This window comes from Eptatretus burgeri, chromosome 1 (genome assembly GCF_056783735.1).
Source record: "Eptatretus burgeri isolate ZD-2024b chromosome 1, Ebu_testis_v1, whole genome shotgun sequence".
In the NCBI taxonomy this organism is placed as follows: Eukaryota; Metazoa; Chordata; class Myxini; order Myxiniformes; family Myxinidae; genus Eptatretus; species Eptatretus burgeri.
In genome coordinates this window covers 1714022-1740422 of record NC_140961.1, presented here as the reverse complement: position 1 = coordinate 1740422, position 26401 = coordinate 1714022, and the positions used below count along the sequence as shown (strand labels likewise).

General features: G+C 44.2%; 1 protein-coding gene across 19 annotated transcripts in view; it reads left to right on the top strand.

Moving 5' to 3' along the window:
- LOC147033767 (uncharacterized) overlaps positions 1-26401 on the top strand; it is a 36618-nt gene extending 10217 nt beyond the window's left edge. For 3 of the 19 annotated variants that reach the window (XR_015055291.1, XR_015055290.1, XR_015055289.1), the window contains 4 exons: positions 6519-7846; positions 11022-11089; positions 11186-11338; positions 23540-26401. Coding sequence is in view for 1 of the 19 variants with exons in the window: in XM_085870592.1 (XP_085726718.1) it covers positions 6519-6530 (12 nt within the window). In the remaining 18 variants the exon portion in view is untranslated. Of the gene's footprint in view, positions 1-4909; positions 6010-6518; positions 7847-11021; positions 11090-11185; positions 11339-11465; positions 16697-23539 lie in introns of those variants that run through there. The other 16 variants (XR_015055336.1, XR_015055335.1, XR_015055334.1 and 13 more) reach the window with 16 other exon arrangements.

Below are 26401 nucleotides of genomic sequence, written 5' to 3'. Positions count from 1 at the left end.
GACCAGTTCAAAATTATCATCAGAAGGTACTATCGAAGGCATTGCAGAATCTATTTTGACAGATGAGGACGAGGAGGTTTTTGAGTGAGAAGCAGAAGTTGACCTATTAAACCAGTCGTTATCGATGATCGGTGAGAGCCCATTTGACAAACGAAAGGTGGAAAGGAACCCAGGTTCCTGAAAAGCGAAGTAAAGTGGAAGATTCTGTGTGAAAGAAATTAGAACTAGTTGCTGGACCAAGCACTGCGGAGAAAACACAAAATACAGCGTCAAAATGTGATGAAAACTGCATGCCAGAGGTGATCAAAAGCCTGAAAGAAAAATACGTTGTTTCGAGCCGTTCAGTTTTGACTATTTGCTAGGAATATGAGCATCAGAGGGAGATGAGTGAATTTAGTTGCTCCCATAGAATGGCTGTGCAAGCCAAAAAATTAAAGGAAGAAAATGGTATGCTATCGTCTCCAAATCCCAAACAGGGTAAAATATTGCCTGACGAAGTTAAATCCGCCGTAAAGGCCCGGTCACACCTTGACGTTTTAGCCAACGTATGCCAATTTTTGAATTTTTTTCTAAAACGCTGGCACACGTTGAATACGTTATGGGTAAGTTTTGATAACATTGAGAGCACGCTGGCATACGTCGTAGTACGTTGCCATACGTCGTTGTACGTTGGCTTTAAACGTTGTACTTTTCGGTTGTCCTCAAATTTTTTCATGCTTGAAATTTCACGGCGTATGACTCCCACGTCCCGCTACGCTGACCACAATTTGTAGGCACGGTCTGCGATCGTTGACAGACGTCAACATGCTACTTGTAAGTTAATCATAAGTTGAGACACGCCGAGGTAGTGTTTCGAGTACCCAAAACTTATTTCCTACCTATGATTAACGTGTTGTTGGCACGTTACGCGATCGTTGCCACACGTCGACAGACGTTACTTTTAAGTTACTCATAGGCTGAAAGACGTCGGTATAATGGATCGTCCTTGCGTCAGCGTCCACGGCCACGGCCAGGACACTTATTTGCAGCATTCTTCAAACTTTTCTTGGGCATGACTAGGATGTTCACACTTCGATGTCTAGCTTGGCTATGATTCCAATTGTCCATCAGCAGCGTCTATTTAAAATAGTCGAGTTTGAGCTTTTTAACACGTTCAGAAGAAACGTTTCAAATTTCCAAACCCCAGCGTCAAAAAAAAACAAACAAAAAAAAAAACAAAGGCGAGTGACAGCAATTTAAATCGTTCATTGTAAACAATGAAACTAGCTGAGTGGTACCGTTTAAAAGTCGTTGAGTGTAAAAAAATCCAATTGTTGAGCGCAAGCGTCTACTTTCAATAGTGGAGATCCAGCCATTTAAATCGTTGAGTGGCAGCCTATGAACCTACCCGTGGACACGCGGACGCAAGGACGATCCATCATAACCCACACCCTCCCCCTCACACCCACCTACTACTGCCAACATGAACAAACTACTACTACTACTGATACTGATACTGTTACTGCTGACATGGACATCGACTCAAAAAGGACTCGAAAACACTGTTGGGTTCCCCTTTTATGAACACCATTTTTATATACCAATTCCCAAAACCGCTGGGAACACGTCTTTATATGGCAGTTGTAACCTAGAAACACGTTCATTTATTTTTTTTGTCGACCGGAAGACGTCATTGGAATACATCTACATACGTCGATGTGTGTTGGGACTACGTAAAGAATTGGTTCAAAGCACGTCAAACATAAGTTAGAAATAAGTTTCGCGTAAAAAAGACATTACCGCGACGTGTTTCGACTTATGAGTAGCTTATAAGTAGCCTTTGTGGACGTGTGTAAGCGTCCACATATCGTGTGTAAAACTTATCCCCATCGCATGCGGAACGTGTGTCATACGCCGAGTATGTCGTAAAATTTTGAACATGTTCAAAATTTCTTGACGTACTCTACTTACTACGACTTATGATAGCGTATTTAGCGTTCTACTCGCGCATACCAAACTTACCCATACCGTATTCGACGTGCCCCAACGTTTTAGACACACTTTTTGTTATGTCGGCATACGCTGGCAAGATCGCCAAGGTGTGACCGCGATTTTGACCCTTCCATTTCTACGGCAGTTATGATTTGAATCGTTGTGCGTCAGCCTTTTAATAGGCTACGCCACGACATCGTCGGCGATGCGTGCAACGCGCTATGCCTGAGTTAGACTATCGTTGGGCATCGGTTGTGTAGGCCGACAAAAGGTTCAGCATTCGTTGGTATAAGTTATCTATAACACAACGAAACGTTCTGTGTAGTTACCAATGCGTTATACATAAGACCAAGTCGCTATGAATACGTCCGAATCTTTAAAAAAAAACATCAAAAGTTCAACGTAAGCCAGCGTTTTACATAAATTTTAACACGTTGCCATCGCTGGCTAAAACGTCAAGGTGTGACCGGGCCTTAACCGAATTTTACCGAAGTGATGAAGTCAGCCGAATAATGCCGGGAAAAAAGGACTGTGTAATGGTCAGGAATGAACATGGAAAAGACAAAATTCAAAAGCGCCTTGTACTAAACAATCTCAAGGAACTGTTTCAGAAATTCAAAGAGAAGAACCCTGGCTTGAAAGTTGGATTTGCGAAGTTCGCCATGCTCCGTCCCTCGGAGTGTGTCCTGGCCGGTTCAGGCGGTACACAGTGTATGTGTATTTACGATACATCAAAATGTGAAACTCATGATGTTTGGTTCCAAAATGCCACAGATAGCCAAACTTCCTAGCTATCATCATGTGATAGCACGCATAGTTTGTAACCCAGCACAACCGGCATGTTATTTCAGAACTTGTGAAAGTTGCCCATCAATTGAAGACTTCAAAACCGAGCTACTGAGTGCTTATGAACGAGAGGATATTGATGAAATTCAGTTTAAACGGTGGACATCCACCGACAGATCTGAACTGAGCTCCATGGTCCTGCCTTTGGAAGAATTCATTAATCAATTCTGTGAACAAGCGGTGAAATTAGTGAGACACGACTTCATTGCCAAGGCCCAATCTCAGTTTCTGAAAAATAAGAAAGATGAAATCGGTGAAGGAGAATTTGTCATTATTGGAGACTTCTCAGAGAACTGTTTGTTTGTCGTACATGATGTGGCCAAAAGGATTCCATTGGAACTGCTCTCAAACGACAATTCACCCCTGGGTTTACTATTTCAAATCGGACGATGGCAAATTAAACCACGATTCGTTCACGATTATATCAGAATGTAATACTCACGACCTTGTCTCAGTCCACCTCTTCCAAAGAATGCTCATTGAACACTTGAAATCTAGCTTTGGAAATGTAAAGACTTTACTATTTCTCAGACAGTTGCGCTGGCCAATACAAGAATTGCAAAGCCTTCATAAACCTATGTCGTCACAAATCAGAGTATGGTATTGACGCAGAATGGCATTTTTTGCCACAAGTCATGGCAAGGGCCCTTCACATGGCATAGGCGGTACAGTCAAACGAGAAGCAACACATGAGAGCCTGCGTAGACCTTACAACAGTCAAATTATTTCTCCAAAAGATCTTTTTGCCTTTGCTGAAAATGGTTTGAATGAAATGAAGTTTGGTTACGGGATCCAAGAGGCGTATGACGAGGAAGAACGAAATCTGGAAGAAAGGTTAAAAACGGCCAAAACCATAGCTGGAACTCAAAAACTTCATGCTTTCATCCCTATTTCTGAAACTGCTCTTCAAGTACGTGAATTCAGCCTTTGCGAGGAACACCGTATCGAGTCAGCTATTTCAAAATCTACACCAAATTTTAACGGGAAACTCTCAGGTTATGTCACAGTGCACTATGATGGAAAATGGTGGCTTGCCTGCATCATGGAAGCCTTTCAGGACACTCATGAAGTGAAAGTTAATTTTCTTCATCCAAACAGGCCCACAAATAGTTTCTTTTTTCCTGACATTGAAGATCACTGCATTTTAGACATTTCTGATATACTTCTTTCTGTAGAACCTACACAATCAGTAAAAAAGAAACACAGCTGTCAAATAAAACATTGGTTGGCAAAAAATATTGACTTTAATAGTGGGGGATCTTGGTGCAGAAGTGTGCACATCCGGATAAAAGTGTGAATTTTGGCACACAAGTAGTGACCTTGACAATCAAAAAATATTGATGGAAGCACTTTGACACACCCCTTTTATGGACACTATCTTGGATTTCAAGATGGCCACCATCGAAAACCTATTTTATTCTATATCTCCAAAACTAAACCAGCTGGAGAGTTCATTTCAGTGGCTACACCCACATTTATGGGGTCTAGGAATCGTATGGACTAACTCAAAGGGCTCAGGTGGCAGCCATCTTGAATAAGTCGAAAATTCAAAATGGCCACCATTCATGACTAACTTTTAATGATATCTTGATAACCAAACAAGCTAGGAAGATAAAATTGGTGTCTACACCCATATTTTTGGGGTTCAGGAATGTGATGAAATCGATTTTAAATAGCTCAGATGGCAGCTGTATTGAATTTCTAAAAAAAAAAAAGGCTGCCATTAGCAACATAATACAATCACATCTCAATGCCTGAGCAATTCGCTTATCTTATCTTGATCACCAAACAGGTGAGGAGGATAAATTTGGTATCATTCATATTGATTGAATCCAATAATATAATTATGTATATTGTAAAGAACTCTGCTGATAGTCACATTGACTTTCTTAAAAATTCAAAATGGCTGCATTTGCAAAGTACAATCAGTAATATCTCAATAACCAAACAAGCTGAATATTCAATCTGGTGTCTATACCCATATTTCTCAGCTCAAGGAATTTTATATAAATACAATATTAGGAAGTCTAACACATTCAGTTTTGTCATCATCTCAGAATTAACCAAGATGTCTTCATTTTATATTTTTCAGGGCTTTGGTCATGGTGTAAAGTACAGTTTTCTGCTGAAAAGTAAAGGTAGTACATAATGGAAGCTGCATCTAAAGAGTCCTTGAACTGGAAGTTGTGCTGCTTGTGTCAGCAAGAGACTGATGAGGACGTTCGATGCCCTGCCAATCAAGTGATTTCATACTTCATATGAGACATTGGAAAAGGACTTGTATGATCTCAAAAATGTGAATGCACTGCCAAAGGGTATGGAAGTGCTAAAGGCCTCCAACATGCTGTCAAACAAAGCTGTGTTTCACAAAAGCTGCAGAACGAACTATAATCAAACGATGGTGAAGCGTGCTGAACTCAAACTGAAAAGAACTTCTGAGGTGCAGAGCACTAAAAAGACAAGGTCAATGGTCACTGCAACTGTTAGTCGTGTTGAACTGGAATGCATTCTGTGTAGACAGAATATTGAGGGGGAGAGACTACACAAAGCTTCAACAGATGCTGTCGACTCAACTCAAGTCTTGGGCAACAAAAACCAGAAATACAGAACTCTTGGTCAAACTAGCCACAGCTTCAGATTTGCATGCAATGGACGCCCATTACCACCGAACTTATGTCAGACTTGAAAATGCTGCACGATCGGTGGAGCGAGCTGAATCTGCAACACAGTCTGAATCTGAACATTCTTTTCATCCACTTGTTGCAGAGTTGGCGGCATATATTGTTGAATCAAAGCGCGTTTTCCCTTTGAACGAACTGAAAGTCCGATACACCACTAAAATGAAGGACCTTGGCAGAATTGTTGACCCCAAAAGCATTCACTCCACGAGGTTCAAAGAGAAGCTATTGAAAATTGAGCCTGAAATAATTGAAGCCAGTCAAGGAAGGGGTCGTGCGTCTATGTTGTGTTCAAAGGAAACTGCTGGAACGGCTATTGAGACTGAACTGAAAAGTCAAAATGAAGTGGGTGACAATGAAGCTTGCATGACTGTTCAAACTGCCTTGTTCTTGCGCAAGCAGATTTTGTTTGAACAGAAGCCATTCGATGGACACTTCTATCCTGACTGTTTGGGGTCACCAATCCCAGAATCTTTATTGGCTTTCATGAATGTGGTGCTTCAAGGTCCTACTGGTACTAGTAGTACTGCAGCATAGCAAACCAATTGTTCGACTTTTCATAAAAGCACCAAAATTGGTACATATGTTGACTAATGTATTCTGAACAGTTCTGGATATGAAGCCACTCGAGATTTTGCCTTGGTCAGCTTTGGCAGCCATTTTCCAAAATGGCCACCATTCCACTTTAACAACATGGGATATCTGTCATTGTTATTCTCTTTGTAGGTTTCTCAGAGGTGATAAATACTCCATGTGATGTGCATTTACAAAGGAAAACAATACAAATGTCATTTGTGTTGATTTATTATATTTCCAACCATTGTATTGGGGAAAAAATGGTCATTTTTATCGGAAAATCTATTTTTGCACACAGCATCAGTGACAGGTTCAGAAGTATTTTGTTGTTGTGGTGGTGGTAGTGGTGGAAGTGGTGTTGTAATTGGTAATATTTGGGTAGTAGTAGTAGTAGTAGTAGTAGTAAGTCGTATTAGTGTGGTAACAAGGTGTTTTGTGTCTTTGCAGAATATGGAGTGATAATCATCAAGAACAGAGTCAACACGAGCAGGAGTGACCATGTCAAAGAAGTTCCAGGTAGTGCATTCTTCCATGGACCGTGCCTCTGTTGGCCCATCCAACACAAACTGGGAACTGTGTGCCATATGCCAGGAGGACACAGCAGAGTCCCTTGTTTGCCCAGAAAATACGAAACGCCCAAACGCAGGGAGTGGGTACAAGACACTGGCTGGGAATCTGATGCAGTTTGGAGAGTTGGGCTTACTACCCAGAACGCTGCAGCTTGATAGACTTGATGAAGGAGACGGCATCGAGGCCGCACTGGTTGCTCACAAAGCTGTCTATCATAAACGATGCATGCTTCGTTTTAATACAACAAAGTTGCAAAGAGCACAGAAGAGGCCAGCAGGAGGCAGCTCATCTGGTGAAGGCAATGCCGTGCCAGGAAAGCGCACCAGGTTACTCAGTGCAGAATCAAGTACCTCTAGTCAACCCTCATGCTTCTTCTGCAGACAGTCTGGTGTGGACACCTTACATGAAGCCACCACCTTCAAGATTGATCAGCGTGTGCGGCAGTGTGCAACACAAATTGGAGACCACGAACTGCTGGCACGACTCAGCATGGGTGATATGCGAGCTCTTGATGTCAAGTATCATTCCAAGTGTTTAATGTCCCTCTACAATCGCGCAAAGTCCTCTGTCAATGCTGAAGACAAGACTGGTCATGAAAGTGTGGTCTCCGGAATTGTGCTGGCAGAACTTGCCCTTTACATTGAAGATACTCACCTGGAAGAGGACACATCTCCTGTATTCAGACTTGCCGACCTTGCAAACCTGTACACGAACAGAATGGAGCATTTTGGCGTTCCCTTGGACACGAGAGTGAATACGACAAGGCTGAAAGAACGCCTACTAGCCCAGCTCCCAGGCCTACGGGCACAGAGCAAAGGACGAGATGTCCTGTTGACATTTGATGAGGACTTTGCCGAGACACTTGGCAAAGCCTGCGAGCTGGGCTGTGACAGTGAATTAGTTCACCTCGCTCGAGCTTCACAGATAGTTCGTCGATACATGTTTGAGGAAGCCAACTCATTCACTGGCTCGTTCAAGGAAGGCTGCCAGCAGGAGGCTGTGCCACCTGTGCTACTTTCACTGGTAAATATGGTGCTGCATGGACCCTCCATCAAGAATCAATTTGATTCTCCTTCCAGACAGGCAGCTTTGTCCATTGCACGGGTCCTTCAAACCGCTCTGGACCACACTCCCTGAGGCTTCCAAAAGCTGCTTCGAGCTGGTGTTGTGCGGCTGCAAAAAAGGCTGTAGAAACCGCTGCAAATGCAAGAAGGCTAATCTGCAATCCACTGGACTGTGTGCTAGTGAAGGAGAATGCCAGTAGACAGACGCAATAGACACAGACTGAGATATCGGCCTAGCTTAGAATGTGCAAATGCAAAGTCCCATTACTTGTTAAAGTGTTGGCTTCTTGATCCAGAGCCAGTACACTTGAGCTCAGAAACTCGTATTGTACTAGACTGATGTATGCGTGTACCATGTGTCCTGGTAGAATGGTAGTGGACAGTAAACCGTAGCCACTTCAAAGTGAAGTGTTCAATAATTTGACTACATTTTCTGAGTTTGTCATTATCACGATTATCAGTTCCCTTTTCAAAATAGAGTAAAGTATGTAATCTATAATGCAATTTTTGTTGATCCCAAGCCCATTGAATGTGATGAATATCATTTGACTCTTGTTCTCCAGGCAATAATGGGTAGTTTTCAGCAAAAAGTTTCAGGAGAGCAGCAATTTACAAATCAAATAATGGCTTTTTTACCAAAAATACTGGCTCATAATATTTGAATACGCCTTTTCATGGTCAATTTACTGAATTTTACACTTTCCTTATATCTACCACCAATACAATAAGAAAATAAGAGCATATAGCCAATTTCGCTAAAGTAGAATGGCGGCCATTTTGGAAAATGGTCGCCGAAGCTGACCAAGGCACAATCTCGGGTGGCTCCATATCTGGAGTTGTTCGGAATACATTATTCTACATGTGTACCAATTGGCGTGCTTTTATGCAAATTTGAACAATTGATCTGAGATATCAGACTATGCTGCAGGACTATAGTCAGACTGATGTCAACAACAATGAACCAGATCTTAATCAGCAAAGATCATGTGTTGCATGTACTCTGTCTCAGCTGATGAAGGGCATTCCAAGGTGATGGTTCGTATTGTTGACAGTGATGTGGTTGTTATCACCATTATAGTGGGGTAGATTAAGTCAGTATCCCACAAGAATCTTTCAGTTGATGGTACAAGCTCCAAATTTGGTATACATGTTCTCCAGGACCCATTCTCTCAGAAAAGTATGTTACCCACATTGAAAAACAAAATGGCCACCATTTTTCAAGATGGCCATCTCATAGAATAGGAAAAAGGGTTTTCAGTGCTAAACGTCTATAAATAGGAACATGCTATTGATCCAAATGTTAAATAGATTGTATTTTGACTGGAGAAATATATTTTGGCACTAATATTCGAAAATGGTTACCAGTTTTCAAGATGGCGGCCATTGCATGACTTAAAATCAGAACTTTTGTAGCTGTCTTACAAAATTATAACAGATATTGCTGGGCAACATCTGTGATCATGTATTGAGGAGATGCGGTCAAGCTCTATTACATTATGTGAATAGGAGTGATGTTAAAGCACAACCAGGGCACACTGGTGACATCACTGCTGTGAGACTCGGCATGGGGTTCAGTGTACTACTTGTAGCTGGAGTTTACTAACCTAAACTGTAGTTTGTAGTATACTTGAGTGTCCCAAATGTTATCTAATAAGCCCCCCAGTTACCGATCAGGTTAGACCCATCAAGATTGTATGAAGGAGGTGGTATTGAGGATACACTGAGGCGAAATAGTGCCAAGTACCACCAAAATTGTCGCAAAATGTTTGACAGCTATAAACTTGAGCGTGCCACTAAAAGAGCAGCTGAAATTCAAAATGATCCAGGAGAAGGGCACTCAAAAATGCGAAGAACTAGCATGGAAGTGCAACGGTGTTTCCTATGTGAAAAGATACAACCAAAGTCACAGTTGTGACAAGCCATGACCATGCAGCTAAATGAGAGGCTTAATGAATGTTCTCGCAATCTTAATGATGGCAAGCTTTTGGCTGTCTTGAGCGGTGGAGATGTGGTTGCCCTGGAACTGAAATACCACTACTCTTGCTTAACAGCTCTGCATCATAGAGAGAAGGCACACATTGCAGCCAAGAACAAATAAAAAGTCCAGTCATCCCAAGAAAAGGAAGTCTTCCCTTTGGTGTTCTCTGAACTTCTTACCTATGTCATTGAGACAAGAAACAGCAGTGATGGGCCTGTTTCGTTTCGACTTGCTAACTTGGTGAGTCTTTACAAGGAAAGACTTGAACAATTTGGAACAGATATACCTGATGTGAACTCTACCAGACTGAAAGAAAAGCTATTGGCAGAAATACCTGCGTTGGAAACCTACAAGGATGGACGTGATGTTTTTCTGACATTCAAGAAGGATGTAGGTCCTCTCATGTCAGAAGCATCAACCTACTCTGATGCCATCATTCAGGCCAAAGCTGCCAAGATATTGCGTAGGCACATGCTTGATCACAAATGTAAATATGAGGGCAATCTTCATGAGACTTCAGTATATGATTCATTAGCTCCAGCTTTGCTCCAATTTGTCTGCATGATTGAGCATGGAGCAGACAAAGTCTCAACTGAGGTTTGGAGCAACTACAACTGACCTGGCTATGGCTCAGCTCCTTCGATACAACTGCTTTGCCAAATACAAAGAAGGTGCTGCCACACACAGGCATTCCAGAGACAGAGAAACCCCATTTCCGGTCTACATAGGGATGTCTGTTCATGCTAAGACAAGAAAGACACCTAGTAGAAATGCTCCATGACCATGGTCTCAGTATTCCATATGATTGAGTACTCGACATATCAGCTCAGCTGGGAGATGCAGCTGTAGCCAGATATGTAGAGGAAGGTGTGGTTTGTCCTCCCAAACTGAGGAAAGGTCTTTTCAGCACATCTGCGATGGATAACATCGACCATAATCCCTCTTCCACAACGGCGACATCATTCTATGGAACAAACATATCCATCTTTCAACATACAACATCAGGAAATCAAGGAGAAGTACGGGAACCAATTCTAATTAAGAATACCAAAGTAAAGAAAGTCCCAGAAATCCCCGACTCGTATACAAATGTTTATCCTGTGTTCTTCACAACAAAGAACCCTTCTCCTCCCAAAAGCAAAGTTACATTAGTTCATGAGCCAGACCAAAATTTGGTACCAAATTGCGGGATAAAACGAGACACCATTTTTTGAGTAGGTTATGACCGCCAGTTTAAGAATCCGCTTGCTTGCCATTTCAAAAGCATAGCTTTCTTGGGGAAATCCGCTCGGGGGCGCTTTGAGGGGACAAAATACTGATTTTCTTTTTTTTTTGCAGATTTTGCAACTAGATGCAATGGACAATCATCCTAAATCAAGTTGGAGGCTATATATGTAATGTAAAAGGTAAAATTTTGACAAATTATTTCAATTTTTTAGCTTAAATGAATAGAAATTACAAATTTCAAATGCGATTTTCTAAAAAATTCTATTTTTTTCCAGCATAATCAAAACCTGACGGATGTTGACCCATGTTATGAATACTGGTCGTCTGTGAGAGTCGTGAGACATTGTATAGGTGTCGTTGCTGATCATCAAAATCAGTTGGAAATCCAAAATGGCATCCAAGATGGCCACCAGAACTACATCATTGAGGTATGGATAATCTTCTTTTGTGTTTCGTCTCCAATGAATTTGGGTTCGAAGATGAGTATTGAATTTTTTTAGAATTATGTATCCATTTTACTTTTTTCTCAAGACTAAATTTGGCATTATTTTTCAGGTGAACGCAGAGTATGAACAGCATAAAAATGGACCCGACAAGCTCCCAACCTGCAAAGAGGCACAAGCCTGATTGTGGTGTTTGCATTCTTTGTAAAAAGGAAGTTGCAGTAGAAAAATTAACTGGACCAAAAGACTTATCTTCATGGTTAACATTGCTTAATGCTGCAAAAATACGTAATTATGAACCTGTATTGCAGTTTTCCGATTCTATAGAACAAGTACCAGAATCTATCAGATACGAAACACCTTGCCGAAATCGTTTTACTAACAAAAAAGACCTTGAGGCTCAACGTGCAGGTCAATGTGGAAGTGTTTTGCCGCAGTCCACGATAACAGAACCAACTCGAGCTCGAAGACAATGTACGGATGTTTCTGAACGGGTTTACCCCATCAAATGTATATTTTGCGACCGGGAGTCAAAATATGCAAAGGGGCGGTCACGTGAAAAACTCGTTAAATGCCGCGAATTGTGGGTGGATGAAACATTGCGGTCAGTTGCGGTGTGAAATATTGCAATGCCCGGCAGAACAGGAAAAAGTTGCGAAATCGACAATAGAATTTTGGCCTTGACATCCAGGGAAATAGTCGCTGCGGAGGCTCACTACCACCATTCCTGTTATAAAGACTACACAAGGATGAGACCTGAAAAACCAACTCAGGAGACGGACGATGCCGAGCAGGCAGCATACAAGGCTGCAGAATCGGATGGTTATGAACAATTGTTTGATTATATCCAAACATCGCTTATTGATAATCCCTACATTGTGCCCTTATCTCAACTCACCTTAAAACTTGAAGAATACATGCATACCCTCGGTATAGCCATAATCAAGCCATCGACAAAAAAGCACATACGCCGTGTCCTTGAGACAAAGTTCGGGTCTACTCTTCAGTTCATAGTGAACTACAATAACAAGGTACTGATGACATCCAATGCCCTTACCAAGGAAACACTTGCCAAGGAAAATTTTGCCATGAAAGAACAGTTGCGGTTACTTTTAGCTGATCCTTCTGATTCCAAGGGGGACATTTCAAGAATTGCTGCGCGTCTCCGGAATCATATCAAAGATGCACAGACCCCGCAGCAATGGCCCATGTATCCACAAGAACTGACACAGGACTCAATTCTGATACCCCAGTCACTTGAACTATTTCTCACAGTCTTGCTAACCGGGCATTCAGACACCCAAAAATGTAGTTCCCGTAGCTATAGGATTACACACTCCCTTGCTCAGGATATAGTTTATCATGTGAGTGTGGCCGAAACAAGCAACCAAAACACGTTCTCTTGCCATGGGCTGTAAAGTCCATTATAGGAAATACAGAAACAATTCGATTGCTAAATCGTCTGGGACATGGTGTATCATATACAAAACTCGAAGAATTGGAGACTGCCTTGTGTTTGGAGAAGCTATGGATGGAGGAACACAGTGGCACAGCCTTGCCGTCCGGTATTTTCCCCCATGTCCCGACAGTCCTTACTTTTGATAATATCGATCGGTTGGAAGAGACCTTAGGCGGAGCTGGAACATCTCATCGCGTAAATGGTATCATTGTGCAGCCTAGAGTGATTGGACCTCTACCTCCTCCAAGACGAGAAAACCTTCCCAGAGAGAGAAAGAGAACTTTGCCACCACAGAACGTTGTCATGCCACCTTACTACACGAGCCAGAGAAAGAGTCCACCAGCAGTGTCCCTAGGAGAGCTGACAGTTCTTGAAGATAGTGCTTCAGTGTTGGCTTGGGAAAAAAAGTTTGGTCGCTTTTGCGACAACAACAACCTACAGGCCAAACGATAAGTGCCTGGACCGGTTTCAATATTGTGACTCGCCAGGACATCCCTTCAATCACAAAGGATACGATCGGGTACCTCCCAACAATTAATGCACCTGCTACTAATATGTCTACGGTGCATCAAGTGCTGGTTAAAGCCATGAGTTACATGAATTCATTGCAACTCTCCGAGATAGTTTGTGTTTTTGATCAGGCACTCTACGCCAAAGCGGCCAAGATTGTGTTGAATGACCAGGCTCAATTCAGTCCAATCATTCTTCGGATGGGAACATTCCATACTATGTGTAACCTGCTTTCAATACTCGGCAAGCGCTTTGGAGATGCAGGGCTTCGTGATCTAGCTGTAGAAAACAACATTATCACAGAAGGTTCAATATTGAAAGTTCTTGATGGTAGACACTACAACAGAGGGGTCCGTCTTCATAAGATTGTGTATGAGGTTCTACTCAGGTTGTTATGGCAGGGTTTCTTCTCAGAGATATAATCCCAACAAAGCCTCAGAGATGTTCTTGACATCGCACTCCAAGAGTTGGGTGCCATTTCCAGTTATCCAGATAGTGAATGCAAAAATTGCTGTCACATCAACCAACAGTTCGCATTCTGAACCTGTTTTCTCAGTATTGTGACGAAATGCGGAACGAGAGAGGACCAATGGCTGCATTCTGGATGACATTTGTCGACATTGTTGAAATCCTGCTAGCCATGATTCGCGCTTCACGCGAGGGCAACTGGTCCCTCCACCTTCATTCAGTAAGGTCACTGCTACCCTGGTGTTTCGCTTATGATAAAGTGAATTATGCGAGGTATTTGTTAGTGTATCTCGCACAGATGTCGAGGCTGGTGTATGACCATCCAGAGATATACAAACAGATGATGGATGGAGGATTCTCTGTGCACCTGAGTGACAACAACCCTTTTGGTCGTGTACCAGTGGATCAGACGCTTGAGGAGACCATAAATAAGGACACTCAGACGGCAGGGGGAACCAAGGGATTCGGTTTGAATACATCTGCAGTGGCAAGATATTGCCTTGGCGCAGAGTTCCGTAGCGTGGTGTTAAGGCAAATCCGACAGTTGACAGACGGGGATGAAGGAGAAAGAAAAGTGAGCCACCCAGACCTTGGAAATCGTAGAATGCAAAAGGATGAGAGACATGTCCAGGCAGTTTCACAATTGCTGCAAACAAGCTGGGTTCACCCGTTTGCCAGAGAAGATACGCAAATCTCCAGCCTTTTGACTGGAATCATAGTTCCAGATGGTGTTAAAAAGGATTTGATAAGAGCAGAGCAGGTCGGTCGAAGTGCTGCAAAGCAATTTGTGGATGAAAGACTTTGTAAAGGAGAAAAGTTCTACGACCCTTTAACAAAGCTGAAGCTCAAAACGTTTGCCTCAATGCAAGTGACGAAGAAAACAGCTGCTGGCAATCGAGAAATCATGCTGAAGGCCGACAACCGCTTGTTCGGAAGGATGCTCCTCATTGGTTGCAGTAGGCAACTGGACATGCAGGAAGTGTTGAGGCACCCTTTGGGAACAATACCCTGGGTACTGGCCAACCACGATGGATCTCTGAAAAAGACCGCCAAGGCAGCACTTGCTAACCATCTTGAAAGTGGTGTGCTTCCAGAGGAAACTATACTACACCTCGACCTTCCGCAGCAATCATCGACGGTATGGGACTTGTTCAGAAACTTGATGGAAATAAATTAACATTTGTGGATATATCCGAGAGGCTGCTAAAGATGGCTCTCGCAAGTCACCCGGACAGTAAAAGAGTAGATGTGGTGTTTGACATATACTTAGACTCATCAATCAAGGATGCGGAAAGGGTCAATCGTGGTGCTAACCGGGGCATCTTATTTTCACAGATAGTGCCCACTCACACGGTCAGAAACTGGAGAGGAATACTCTCTAGCCCAGCAAGCAAGCATCAACTTACGCGATTCGTTGCCAATGACTGGCAGCAGAGACAATCATTGATTGGTGAGAAAGAACTCTACGTAACAGCTGATTTGAAATGCCTCCGAATTACGCAGGATACTGTGATGGAAGTGCGTGAACTTGATTCGTCGCATGAGGAAGCGGACACTAGGGTTTTGCTACATGCGTCACACGCTGCTCGATCGGGTTTCAAATCAGTCGTCATTGTTGCCGAAGACACTGATATTCTTGTGCTTCTCTTGGCATTCAATGCTCATATTAGCACCCGCTTATGTATGCGACTTTCGTCTAAGGGAAGGATTCGACTCTTTAGCATTAACACGATTGAAGCGAGAATAGCACTTCATGGCAATTCGTTGCTGGGTCTACACGCATTCACAGGGTGCGATTCGGTCAGTGCATTCTCAGGTATGGGCAAGATCAAGGGACTGAAGTTGATGCGAGGAAATAAGGAGTTCTTGGATGCATTGTCTAAGCTGGGGAGTGAATGGACATTAAATAGGGATGTTATTGATACTCTGCAGGCATTTACATGCCAGCTGTATGCATCCCGAACCCATGATACAGAAGTGAACACTCCGCTTCAATCTATGGTGCGCTAAAAAGGGTGTTGTAGAATCCGGGAAACTACCACCGTGTGCAGACACCCTTAACCAACACATGCTAAGAGCAAATTACCAGGCCGCTGTATGGAGACGATCCCTTGATCCAAAGCCTTATGTGCCTGCTCCAGAAAACCATGGCTGGCGCACAACTGACGATTGTTGACTTGAAATATGTTGGATGACAGGACTGCCAGCGCCCCAGGTAGTTTTGGACTTCATGTTCTGTGAGTGCCGCAAAGCGTGCAAACCTGGTGATTGCGTTTGCTTAGACAATAACCTTCCATGTACGGATGAATGCCGATTAAAGGATTGCAGCAACACAAAGGACAGTGACTTAGTTCTGGACGTTTCTGATGATGAGTCTTCCGATAACGATGAAAGTGATGATTAAGATTAAGGACTTCAGTGATTTATATAGTGATGGCAAGGATGTCTGTGATGCACAGTCAGTTACAAGTACAAATTTAATGTCGATATCACGTCAAACTTCTACGGTGTAAAAGTCTGTGTAAACTTCTAAAACATCCTACCCTCCCCCCCCCCCCCACCCGGCCAGTTAATTTTTGACGCTGTCACATGCCTCAAATTTTAACTAACAGGTGTAGTATTAGACCAAACAAAACCTCTCAGTATATTCTGCACAGCAATATTTTAGGAATTGGTCTATGAAGTTACTGGCTTCAAGAAAACAAAAACTGGAGAAAATTGTGTTTAAAATTTGAAATTTCTACTCATTTCAGCTAAAAAAATTCAAATAAATTTCCCTTTCTTTGCCCTTTTCAGTACAGTTTCAGCTTGACACTGAAGTTAGAACAATTTTACATGGCATCGAGTTCACAAATATGCAAAAAAAAAAAAAAAGAATCGCTATTTTACCCCCCTTGAAGCGCCCCCTAGCGGATTTCTCCAAGAAAGCTACGCGTTTGAGCTGGCAAGCAAATAAATTCTCAAACCATAGGTCATGACCTATCCAAAAAGCAGTGTCTCGTTTTATCCCGCAATTTGGTACCAATTCATGAAAATACTGGGCTCAGCTCATGGACTACATATGAATCTCTGCCAAGTCTCCCCCTAACCAATGAATATGAGTGGTTGCAGAAGATTAGCCTCACACAAGAAGTACATGACAATGTTAACATCACTTGGTCAGCCCATCATGCAGAGAAAAAGAGAGGTCTTGCATTTGAAGTAAGTATTACAGCACTTCTGCCCCTCCTTCATGATGAAGCTCACTCAGTTGCCACTGTAAGGCACTCCATGAACAAAGTCAGGGATACTATTGCACACCTCAACCCAGGACAGGTCCCTGTGATAACCACAGACCAGCCTATTTATGCACTTATCAAACAAGTCCAGTGGCACTGGCCTGACCTGTATGGTGAGGATAAATTTGTTGTCATGTTTGGGGGCCTCCACATAGAGATGGCTGCTTTAAGGTCTCTTGGAACCCTACTTCAAAGCAGTGGGTGGACAGGTGCTCTTGTGAATTCTGGGGTGGCTTCTTCTGGAATGACAGAGTCCTTTCTTTCTGCCTCAAGTGTCACAAGAACACGCCATATGCACCAAGCTACAGCGTGTTGCCTCTACTTGCTCCAAAAGGAAGCATATGAGCATCATTGTGTAGAAGATGATGAAGAAGCTCTGGATTTTGATGACTGGTGTGAGAAACGCAGAAAAGAGAGTCCTCAATTTCAATTCTGGGATCTTGTGTTGTCAATGGAATAGGTGACGTTCTCGTTGGTCAGGTCTTTCAGGGAGGCCAACTTCGGTTTGTATTGTGAAGCACTGGCTGCTGTAATCCCCTTGTTCTTTGTAAACAACAATGTGAACTATGCCAGATGGCTTCCCATCCATCTTAGAGACATGGTCACTTTGGAACACACTCACCCTGAGGTCTTTAATGAATTTCAACTGGGAAATTTTGTGGTACACAAGACTAACAGGGAGTTTTCTGACTTGGCCATTGACCAAGCACATGAACAGGCCAATGCAGTAGTGAACGGTGATGGTGGTGTCATTGGGCTTGCTGAGGATCCAGCTGCACTGAGTAGGTGGATGGTGTCTGGACCAGAAGTTAGCGTGCTAATATCACAGTATGAGTTGGCGTCACTGGCCAAAGTGGCAAATGAAGATATTACGCACCATGAGCAAACCAGCCTATCTCAGAAATCCTTCTCTGACAAGGTCCAGAAATTGTTTGGTGAAATGAAGGATCTGGGCAATCCTTTTCAGGAAGAATCAAAAGACCTGCTCACATTGGACTCAAAAACCATCGTGCATCCCAGTACTGCTGAACTTGTAAGGACTCACCTTGAGAAAGGTAAAGTTGCCTTCCGAGAATTTTTCAATGGTCTTGGTGACTGAGCTTCCTTCTATAAGCCCATCAAAAAGAACAAAGCAGACTTCTTTCGCCAAGAGGCAGCTGCAACTTCTGGCGACATGAAGCAGCAGGTACTCAAAGATGATTGCCGTCTGTTCTCGCAACGGGGCGGAGGAGCTCCTTGTGAGCGGAGGAGCTCCTTGTGAGCCAACGGCCATCCATATCTAGTGCCCAACTGTGTCTGCGGACGTCCTCCTGCAGTTGGGTTACTTCTTATTAGGAGGTTGGTGGCAGGATTTGCACTCCAGCCACCGTAAAACGCTTCATTCCGCAAAAACGCAAAAAAATCTGAAAACCCACTCCGTGGGAGTACCTCCTGTGCAGCTTCCCTTCGCAGGGCAGCTCACCGGATGATGGGATTGGGGCAAAGCCTTCGGGACCCCCAATCTTTGATAGGAGGGAAACCACGGGGTAACATCCCTGGGTCAGATTGCGGGAGAGTGTGTCGGAGTGGTGCTGATGTGTCGTCCACCAGACGGCGGTCTCCTTGGGTTAACCTGAGGCGGTCCCTTCGGGTGGGTGCCTGGAATGTCCTATCCCTAAGAGAGGATGATCACCTGTCTCTGTTATCATCTGAGCTCAAGCGTTTGGACATCGGGATTGCAGCTCTCTCTGAGGTTCGGAGACCGGATTGCGGCGAGATAATGGTGGGTGGTTACACCTACTATTGGTCTGGTCGCTCTGATGGTTACCATACCCAAGGAGTTGCTGTAGCTGTGTCCAATAAGCTGACCCCAATGATAATTGAGGTAACACCGGTCAACGAGCGTATTATGAGATTAAGGATTCGCCACTCCTTAGGTGTCATTTCTCTGGTCTCTATTTATGCTCCGACTGAGGCGAGTGACGTTACCGTGAAGGACACATTCTACGCCACACTCGAGTCTGTGGTTGATCAGTGCCCCAGACGAGATACACTTCTAGTCTTGGGGGATTTCAATGCATCGACTGGAACTGATAGGGATGGTTATGAGGTGTGTGTTGGTCCCCATGGGTCAGGAACTATGAACCAGAATAGCACTAAGTTCCTTGACTTTGCAAGAAGTCATGGACTTAGGGTGGCTGGTTCATGGTTTCAGCACCCACAAGCTCATCGCTGGACTTGGTATTCCAACGCTGGCGGTGTGGCAAAGGAGATTGACCATGTCCTCATTGACTCGTTGGAGGATGATCCAGAACTGCAGGGTCTACCGGAGTGCTCAGTTCCTCAATACTGACCACAGGCTTGTTGTAGCAACTCTAAAGCTGCACCTTAAATCCTGGAGAATGGTACCATCCCAGCCGAGGCTGGATGTTGCCAAGCTCAGGGATGAGAGAGTAGCTGAGGAGTTTGCGAACAGGCTGAGTGGACACTTGGGGGGTCTGGGTGCTTTGGGGGGTCCTGAAGAGTTGTGGAACACCTTCAAGACCACCGTCCTTGATGTTGCCGGTGGATGCCTTGGAGTTCACCGCAGGGCAAAGAAGAATTTTGTCTCTCAAGGGACACTGGATACCATTGACCAGAGTCGCAGGGCCAGGCTGAATGGCAGAGCTGAGCTGTTCAGGGAGCTGAGGCGTAAAACTGTACGTGCACTGAGGGTGGACAAGGAGGCCTATGTGCGAGGAATCTGTGAGGGGGTAGAGCATCACCTGTGGACAGGTGATTCTCATCCCGCTTACATGGGAATTCGCGCATTACGTTCATCCAAGCCCATCCCTCGGAGCACTGCAGTTCGGGCAGAGAGTGGTAGGCTCTTGACAGAGGAGTCTGAAGTGAAGGCCCGCTGGGCCGGTTACTTCGAGCGGTTGTACCAGGCTGATCCCCCAGCTGTCGAGTTGGACGTCAAGGGTGTTACAATCCCTGTTGCTGACCCTCGAATCAACTGTGGTCCACCATCGCTTGTGGAAACACGGGCTGCGGTGAACCAGTTGAAACGGGGCAAAGCTCCAGGGATCTGTGGCATCCATGCCGAACTTCTCAAGGCTGGTGGAAATGCTGCACTCGTGTCGTTGCATGCAGTTTTGTGCTCTGCCTGGAACACAGGCATCATCCCAACTGACTGGAAGAGGGGCCTTGTTGTCCCTCTCTGGAAAGGGAAGGGTGATCGCCAAGACTGCAACAACTACCGAGGGGTGACGCTGCTCTCAGTGCCGGGCAAGGTCTTTGCTCGGATAATTCTTGATAGGGTTCGCCACCATCTGCTTGAGCACCAGCGTCCAGAGCAGTCAGGCTTTACACCAAAGAGGTCAACGATTGACCGTATCCTTGCACTTCGTGTCCTCACCGAACGCAGACGAGAGTTTCGGCAGGGGCTGCTTGCAGCCTATGTTGATCTCTGTAAAGCGTTCGATTCAGTGAATCGGGATGTCCTCTGGAGGATTCTTGGTCTTCGTGGGGTGCCACCGAAACTGATCGATCTGATGTCTGAACTCTACTCTGGTACTGAGAGTGCTGTGAAGTGTGGTGGTACCGCCTCTGACTTATTTCCAGTTGTTACTGGAGTTCGTCAGGGATGTGTACTTGCCCCCACACTTTTCAGCACTTGTATGGACTGGATTTTTGGGAGGATGTCGGAGAGATCAAGTTGCGGTGCATCGTTTGGCAATGTCAAGATCTCGGACCTTGATTTTGCAGATGATGCAGTCATCTTTGCGGAGACTTTAGACATCCTCTTGGGGGCCCTCGAGGTGCTGAATGAGGAGTCGGAGCCGTTGGGATTACGGATTTCTTGGGTCAAAACAAAGATCCAGGCTTTCGGTGACATCTTGGATGCTGCTGTACTGTCTGTGTCTGTTTGTGGTGAGGATGTTGAGGTCGTGGATAGATTCACTTACCTTGGCAGTGATATTCATGTCTCCGCAGGTTGTGAGCCGGAGGTCAATAGACGTCTGGGTCGGGCCTGGGGAGTCATGGATTCACTGGATCATGGGGTGTGGCGCTGCCGGTACCTGTGCGGGAGGACCAAAGTCCGAGTCTTCAGGTCCTTGGTACTTCCAGTCTTGCTCTATGGGTGCGAGACTTGGACTTTGACCAAGGATCTGAGACGGAGACTTAATTCCTTTGGTACCAGGTCTCTTCGGAGAATCCTTGGCTATCGCTGGTCGGATTTTGTGTCCAACGAGCGGTTGCTGAGAGAGACTCGGATGAGATTTGTTACCTGCATAGTCCGTGAGCGTCAGCTGCGGCTGTATGGACATGTGGCTCGTTTTCCTGACGCTGATCCTGCTCACCAGATTCTCTCAGCGAGGGAGTCTCATGAGTGGAGGAGGCCAGTGGGCCGACCACGTGCCTCATGGTTGCAGCAGGTTGACCATCATCTCAAGGAGATGGGGATGGGCCTGGCATCTGCCTGGGGGATGGCCAGACGGAGGCCCCTGGAGTACCGGCGGAAAGTGGACGCAGCGACGCGCTGTTCTGGCACATGCTCACATACCTGACCTGACCTCGCAACTCTTTATATCCTGCCAAGCACGAGAGTGGGACCTGCTTTAGTTTTTCCAACATGAAAACCAGTCTTTCCCTGTGGCGCTGAGTGACAGTGGGAAACTCCACACTGGTCAGAAGTCGCAACTTGCAAAAATTCTGGAAGCTACAGTTACTCCTCCCGACACTAGACCAGGATGTGATGCTGTTATCATTGATGGGTCCTCTCTTATGTATTCATTGCCACCAAAGACATCAAAGACCTTTGAGGAATATGCTGTCCTAGATGTGGTTCCAAAGATTCAGATGTACTCATCGAATTTTGCGAGGACAGACATAGTTTTTGATGTTTATTGGATTTCCAGCCTGAAGGCTGAAACAAGATCAAAGAGAGGCAAAGGGGATCGACGCCGAGTGATGGAGAAAACCAAGCTGCCACCTAACTGGAAAAGTTTCCTGAGAGACAACAACAACAACAAGACAGAGCTCTTTGGGTTCCTTGCTGATAAGATAGTGACCATGTGTCCTGACAATGTCGTTGTGACCAAAAGAGATCAGGCTCTTTCCAAAAGATCCATCAGTCTTGATGGCTTAAGTCCTTGCAACCATGAGGAAGCTGACTCCAGAATCTTCACTCATGCTTTTCATGCAGCCAAGCAACAGGTGACATCTGTTTTGATTAAAGCATGACACAGATGTTCTCGTTGTTGCAGTCAGTGTTTTTGCTACCCTCCAAGACGCAGGCATGGAAATGCTGTGGGTTGAATTTGACCAGGGTCAGTTCATTAAGTGGTTGCCAATTCATGACATGGTGGCGAATCTTGGCCCAGACAAATCCAGTGGCATGCTGTTCTTTCACGCCTTCACTGGCTGTGATATTCTGTCAGCTTTTCGCGGAAAAGGCAAAAAAACTGCATGGCAGGCATGGGAGGTTTACCCTCAAGTGACTCCCGTCTTCAAGAAGTTAAGTCAGTACCCACCAGTCATGGAAAATGCAGACTACAACGTCCTTGAGAAGTTTGTCATCACCATGTATGACAAGAACAGCACTATGGACAAAGGTGATGAGGCAAGACTGGACTTGTTCGCTCGGAAGCAAAGGTCTTATGATGCCATTCCACCGACAAGCGCAGCTCTCATACAGCATGTCAAACGGTCTGCCTACCAAGCAGGCTGCATATGGGGCCAGGCAACAGTATGCAAACTGAAAGCCCTGCCTGCTATCTGGGGGTGGCAGAAAGATGGTGAGGTCTGGCAAGTCTTTTGGATGACCCTTCCACCCATTGCCCAGAGTTGTCAGCAGTTAACAAAATGTGGCTGCAAGACGGAATGCCGAGGGCGATGTAAATGCTATCGCTTCAGTCTCAAGTGTACACAGTTGTGTGCATGCAAATGTGAGGACTAAATGATTGACTAATCCACCACGTGAATAAAAAGATAATAATTTCCTGCTGTATATGCTATATTATTCTTCATTTTTTTCTTTTTGCAAAATGTAGCGCTAAAAGAGCCTGTCGTCATTCAATTCCGGCCATATCATCTTAGTTTTCAATAATTACGATTTTGTAAGTGCAGAAATGGATTTTTCTAACTCAAAAACATACATTTCGATGCATAGAATGTTAAAATAGCATTATTCCATCAAAATTTATCTCAAACAGATTCAAACCACTTCAAATGGCGGCCATTTTGTTTTTCAACGTGGGTAACGTACTTTTCTGAGAGAATAGGTCCTGGAGCACATGTATACCAAATTTGGTGCTTGTACCACCAAGTGAAAGATTATTTCAGTAATCTGCTGCACTATAAGCATATTTGAAAGACTTGGACTCCAGGAACTTTGGATAGACTTTGGTACCGGAAAGAATCGTCAATTTATTCCAGTGCGCACAGTCGCTCAAAATCTAGGACCACAGAAATGCCACACTTTGCCTCTGTTCCATGCCTATACAGGGTGTGATACCACCTCACCCTTCTTCGGTATTGGAAAGCGAACTGCACGGGCAACATGGGAGGCCTTCCCGCAGATCACAGATACCCTAACTGTGCTGATGGCTCATCCAGAGGAGCTAAGCATTGATAGTATCCACATGGAGCTCTTGGCAAGGTTCACGATCTTGATGTATGCCAAGACATCAAATGCTTCTCGTGTCAATGTTGATCGTCAGGAGCTTTTTTTCCCAAAAGAACTCGAACACTTGATAACATCCCACCTACCCAACAGGCACTACTGCAGCATGCTTTCGGTGCCCTTTACCAAGCGTCTCACATCTGGAATCGGTGTCTCACCACAACAGGACTTACCTGATGCCTCAGACTGGGGGTGGTGAAGGATGAAAAGAGCAACGTGAATGCTCCACTCTGGACTGTACTACCAGATGCAAGTAAAGCATGTGCACTGCTTTTTCATTGTGGGTGCACTAAAGTTTGCAGGGGCAACTGCAAATGTTCAAGAGCAAGTCAGCGATGTACACTCCTCTGCCGATGCCAAGGTGGTTGCATCAATAATGATACCATCTAATGGTAGTTGACATTTGTTGGAACTGCATCTCTTTGTCAATGATGATTCAGCCGACCAGAGTCGGTCAATATAGCCGCCCGACTGTTCAAAATGTTGTGCAAATGATAGCCGATCAATGATTCGAATAGTTGTCATACTTGAATGTGCTCCATTGATGCTGAATCTAAACACCCGGTGTTAAAGCAGATTGATGTAAGGTACATCATTACCTTTTGCAGACATATGTTTTAAGTTGGGAATGTCAGTTGTCTTTGTTATTGTAAATAGTCAGTGAAATGTTATCATGCCAGGCATTTTTTCATTCATTGACCTTACTAGCTTGTATCTTTGACATATCATGAAAATTATGGCACATGTCGCTGCCATCTTGATTTCCCATATAAAACTGTGTAACAAGCAAACAGATTTTTTTATTTGTTTTGATTCCTTGATGGAACAAATATGCATGATGATACTAGATTGATTTTTTTCCTAGCTTGTTCAGGTATTAGGGTTTCATTGAATTATGTTGCTAATGGCAGCCATTTTAGAAATTCAATATGGCTGCCACCTGAGCTATTTAAAATTGACTTCATCACATTTCTGGACCCAACAAATATGGGTGTAGACACCAATTTTATCTTCCTAGCTTATTTGGTTATCAAGATATCATTAAAAGTTAGTCACGAATGACAGCCATTTTGAATTTTCGACTTGTTCAAGATGGCTGCCACCTGAGCCCTTTGAGTTAGTCCATACGATTCCTAGACCCCATAAATGTGGGTGTAGCCACTGAAATGAACTCTCCAGCTGGTTTAGTTTCGGAGATATAGAATAAAATAGGTTTTTGATGGCGGCCATAAAAGGGGTGTGTCAGTGCTTCCATCAATTTTTTTTGATTGTCAAGGTCTAAACTACTTGTGTGCCAAAATTCACACTTTTATCCGGATGTGCACACTTGGGTTGGTTTTGTGCACTAAGATCTCCACTATAATATGCCAGGAAAAATTCTGACTCATACTTGTATCGCTTCCAGTTCCTGCATTAGTGTAGTCGATAGTAGAAAAATCGTGCAAATTATGATACAAGAATCAAATTTGGCATTTCTGTTATGCAGGACTTTCTCATCAAATCTGCCCGATTGGCCATTTGAAAATCCAAATTTTGAAAAATTTGAAGTCACAGCTGGCTGAAATTCTTGAAGCGCAAGTGAACATCCCAGACAGAGAACCAAGGGGAGATGCAGTCATCATTGATGGCTCAGCACTTATCAATGCCCTACCTCCATGCACTTCAAAGATATTTGATGACTATGCTAAAGAAGACATCATCCCAAAGGTGGAATCCTATGGTGCCAGGTACGAGAGGGTGGACGTAGTGTTTGATGTGTACAAGAAGTCAAGTCTGAAGTCTGAGGCAAGGTCGAAAAGGGGGCAAGGAATCAGAAGAAGAGTGGCAGGAACCAGTAAGACCCCAAGTAACTGGAGAAGCTTTCTTCGAGATGACAGCAACAAGACTGAGCTGTTTCACTTCCTTGCGGAAAAGACGTGTGAAGCACAGACGACAAGCACAGTCATTGTCACAAAAGGAGAAGATGCCATTAGCAACACAAGGAAGTCACTGGATGCTGTGTCTCCATGTTGTCATGAAGAAGCTGACACTTGAATATTTGTACACGCCAGGGATGCAACGACGGATGGTAGCAAGTCCATTATCATTAAGGCTAATGACATGGACGTACTCGTCATAGCAATATCTGTACTGCCATCCTTACAGGAAATAGGTCTTGAGAGCATGTGGATTGCCTTTGGCCAAGGAGCCAAGGCGTGATGGATTCCAGTCCATAAGGTAGTTTCTGCAATAGGGCCTGAGAAAGCTAGAGGGATCCCATACTTCCATGCATTCAATGGATGTGACGTCGTGTCTGCCTTCCGCGGTAAAGGGAAGAAATTGCATGGCAGACTTGGAACGTCTTTGATGATGTTTCTGAAACATTCACCAATCTCAACCAGCATCCAACATTGATTCGTGATTTGACTTTTTTGAAGTTTTTTTTTTTTTTTCAAAATGCCAATCAGGCAGATTTGATTAGAATCCCCTGGAGAACAAATGTGCCAAATTTGATGCTTGTATCATCATTTGAACGATTCCTCTCAAAAATTGCTGTTATCTGCCCCACTACATGTGCATGTGTAAAATTTATGTACAATATAGTGTATTGGAAATCTTGTGTTCAAATATTGTGCTATGTATTGTGGCATATTGTGTGTCCAGCACTGGAGTCCCCGAACAATAAAACCATCATCACACTTGAA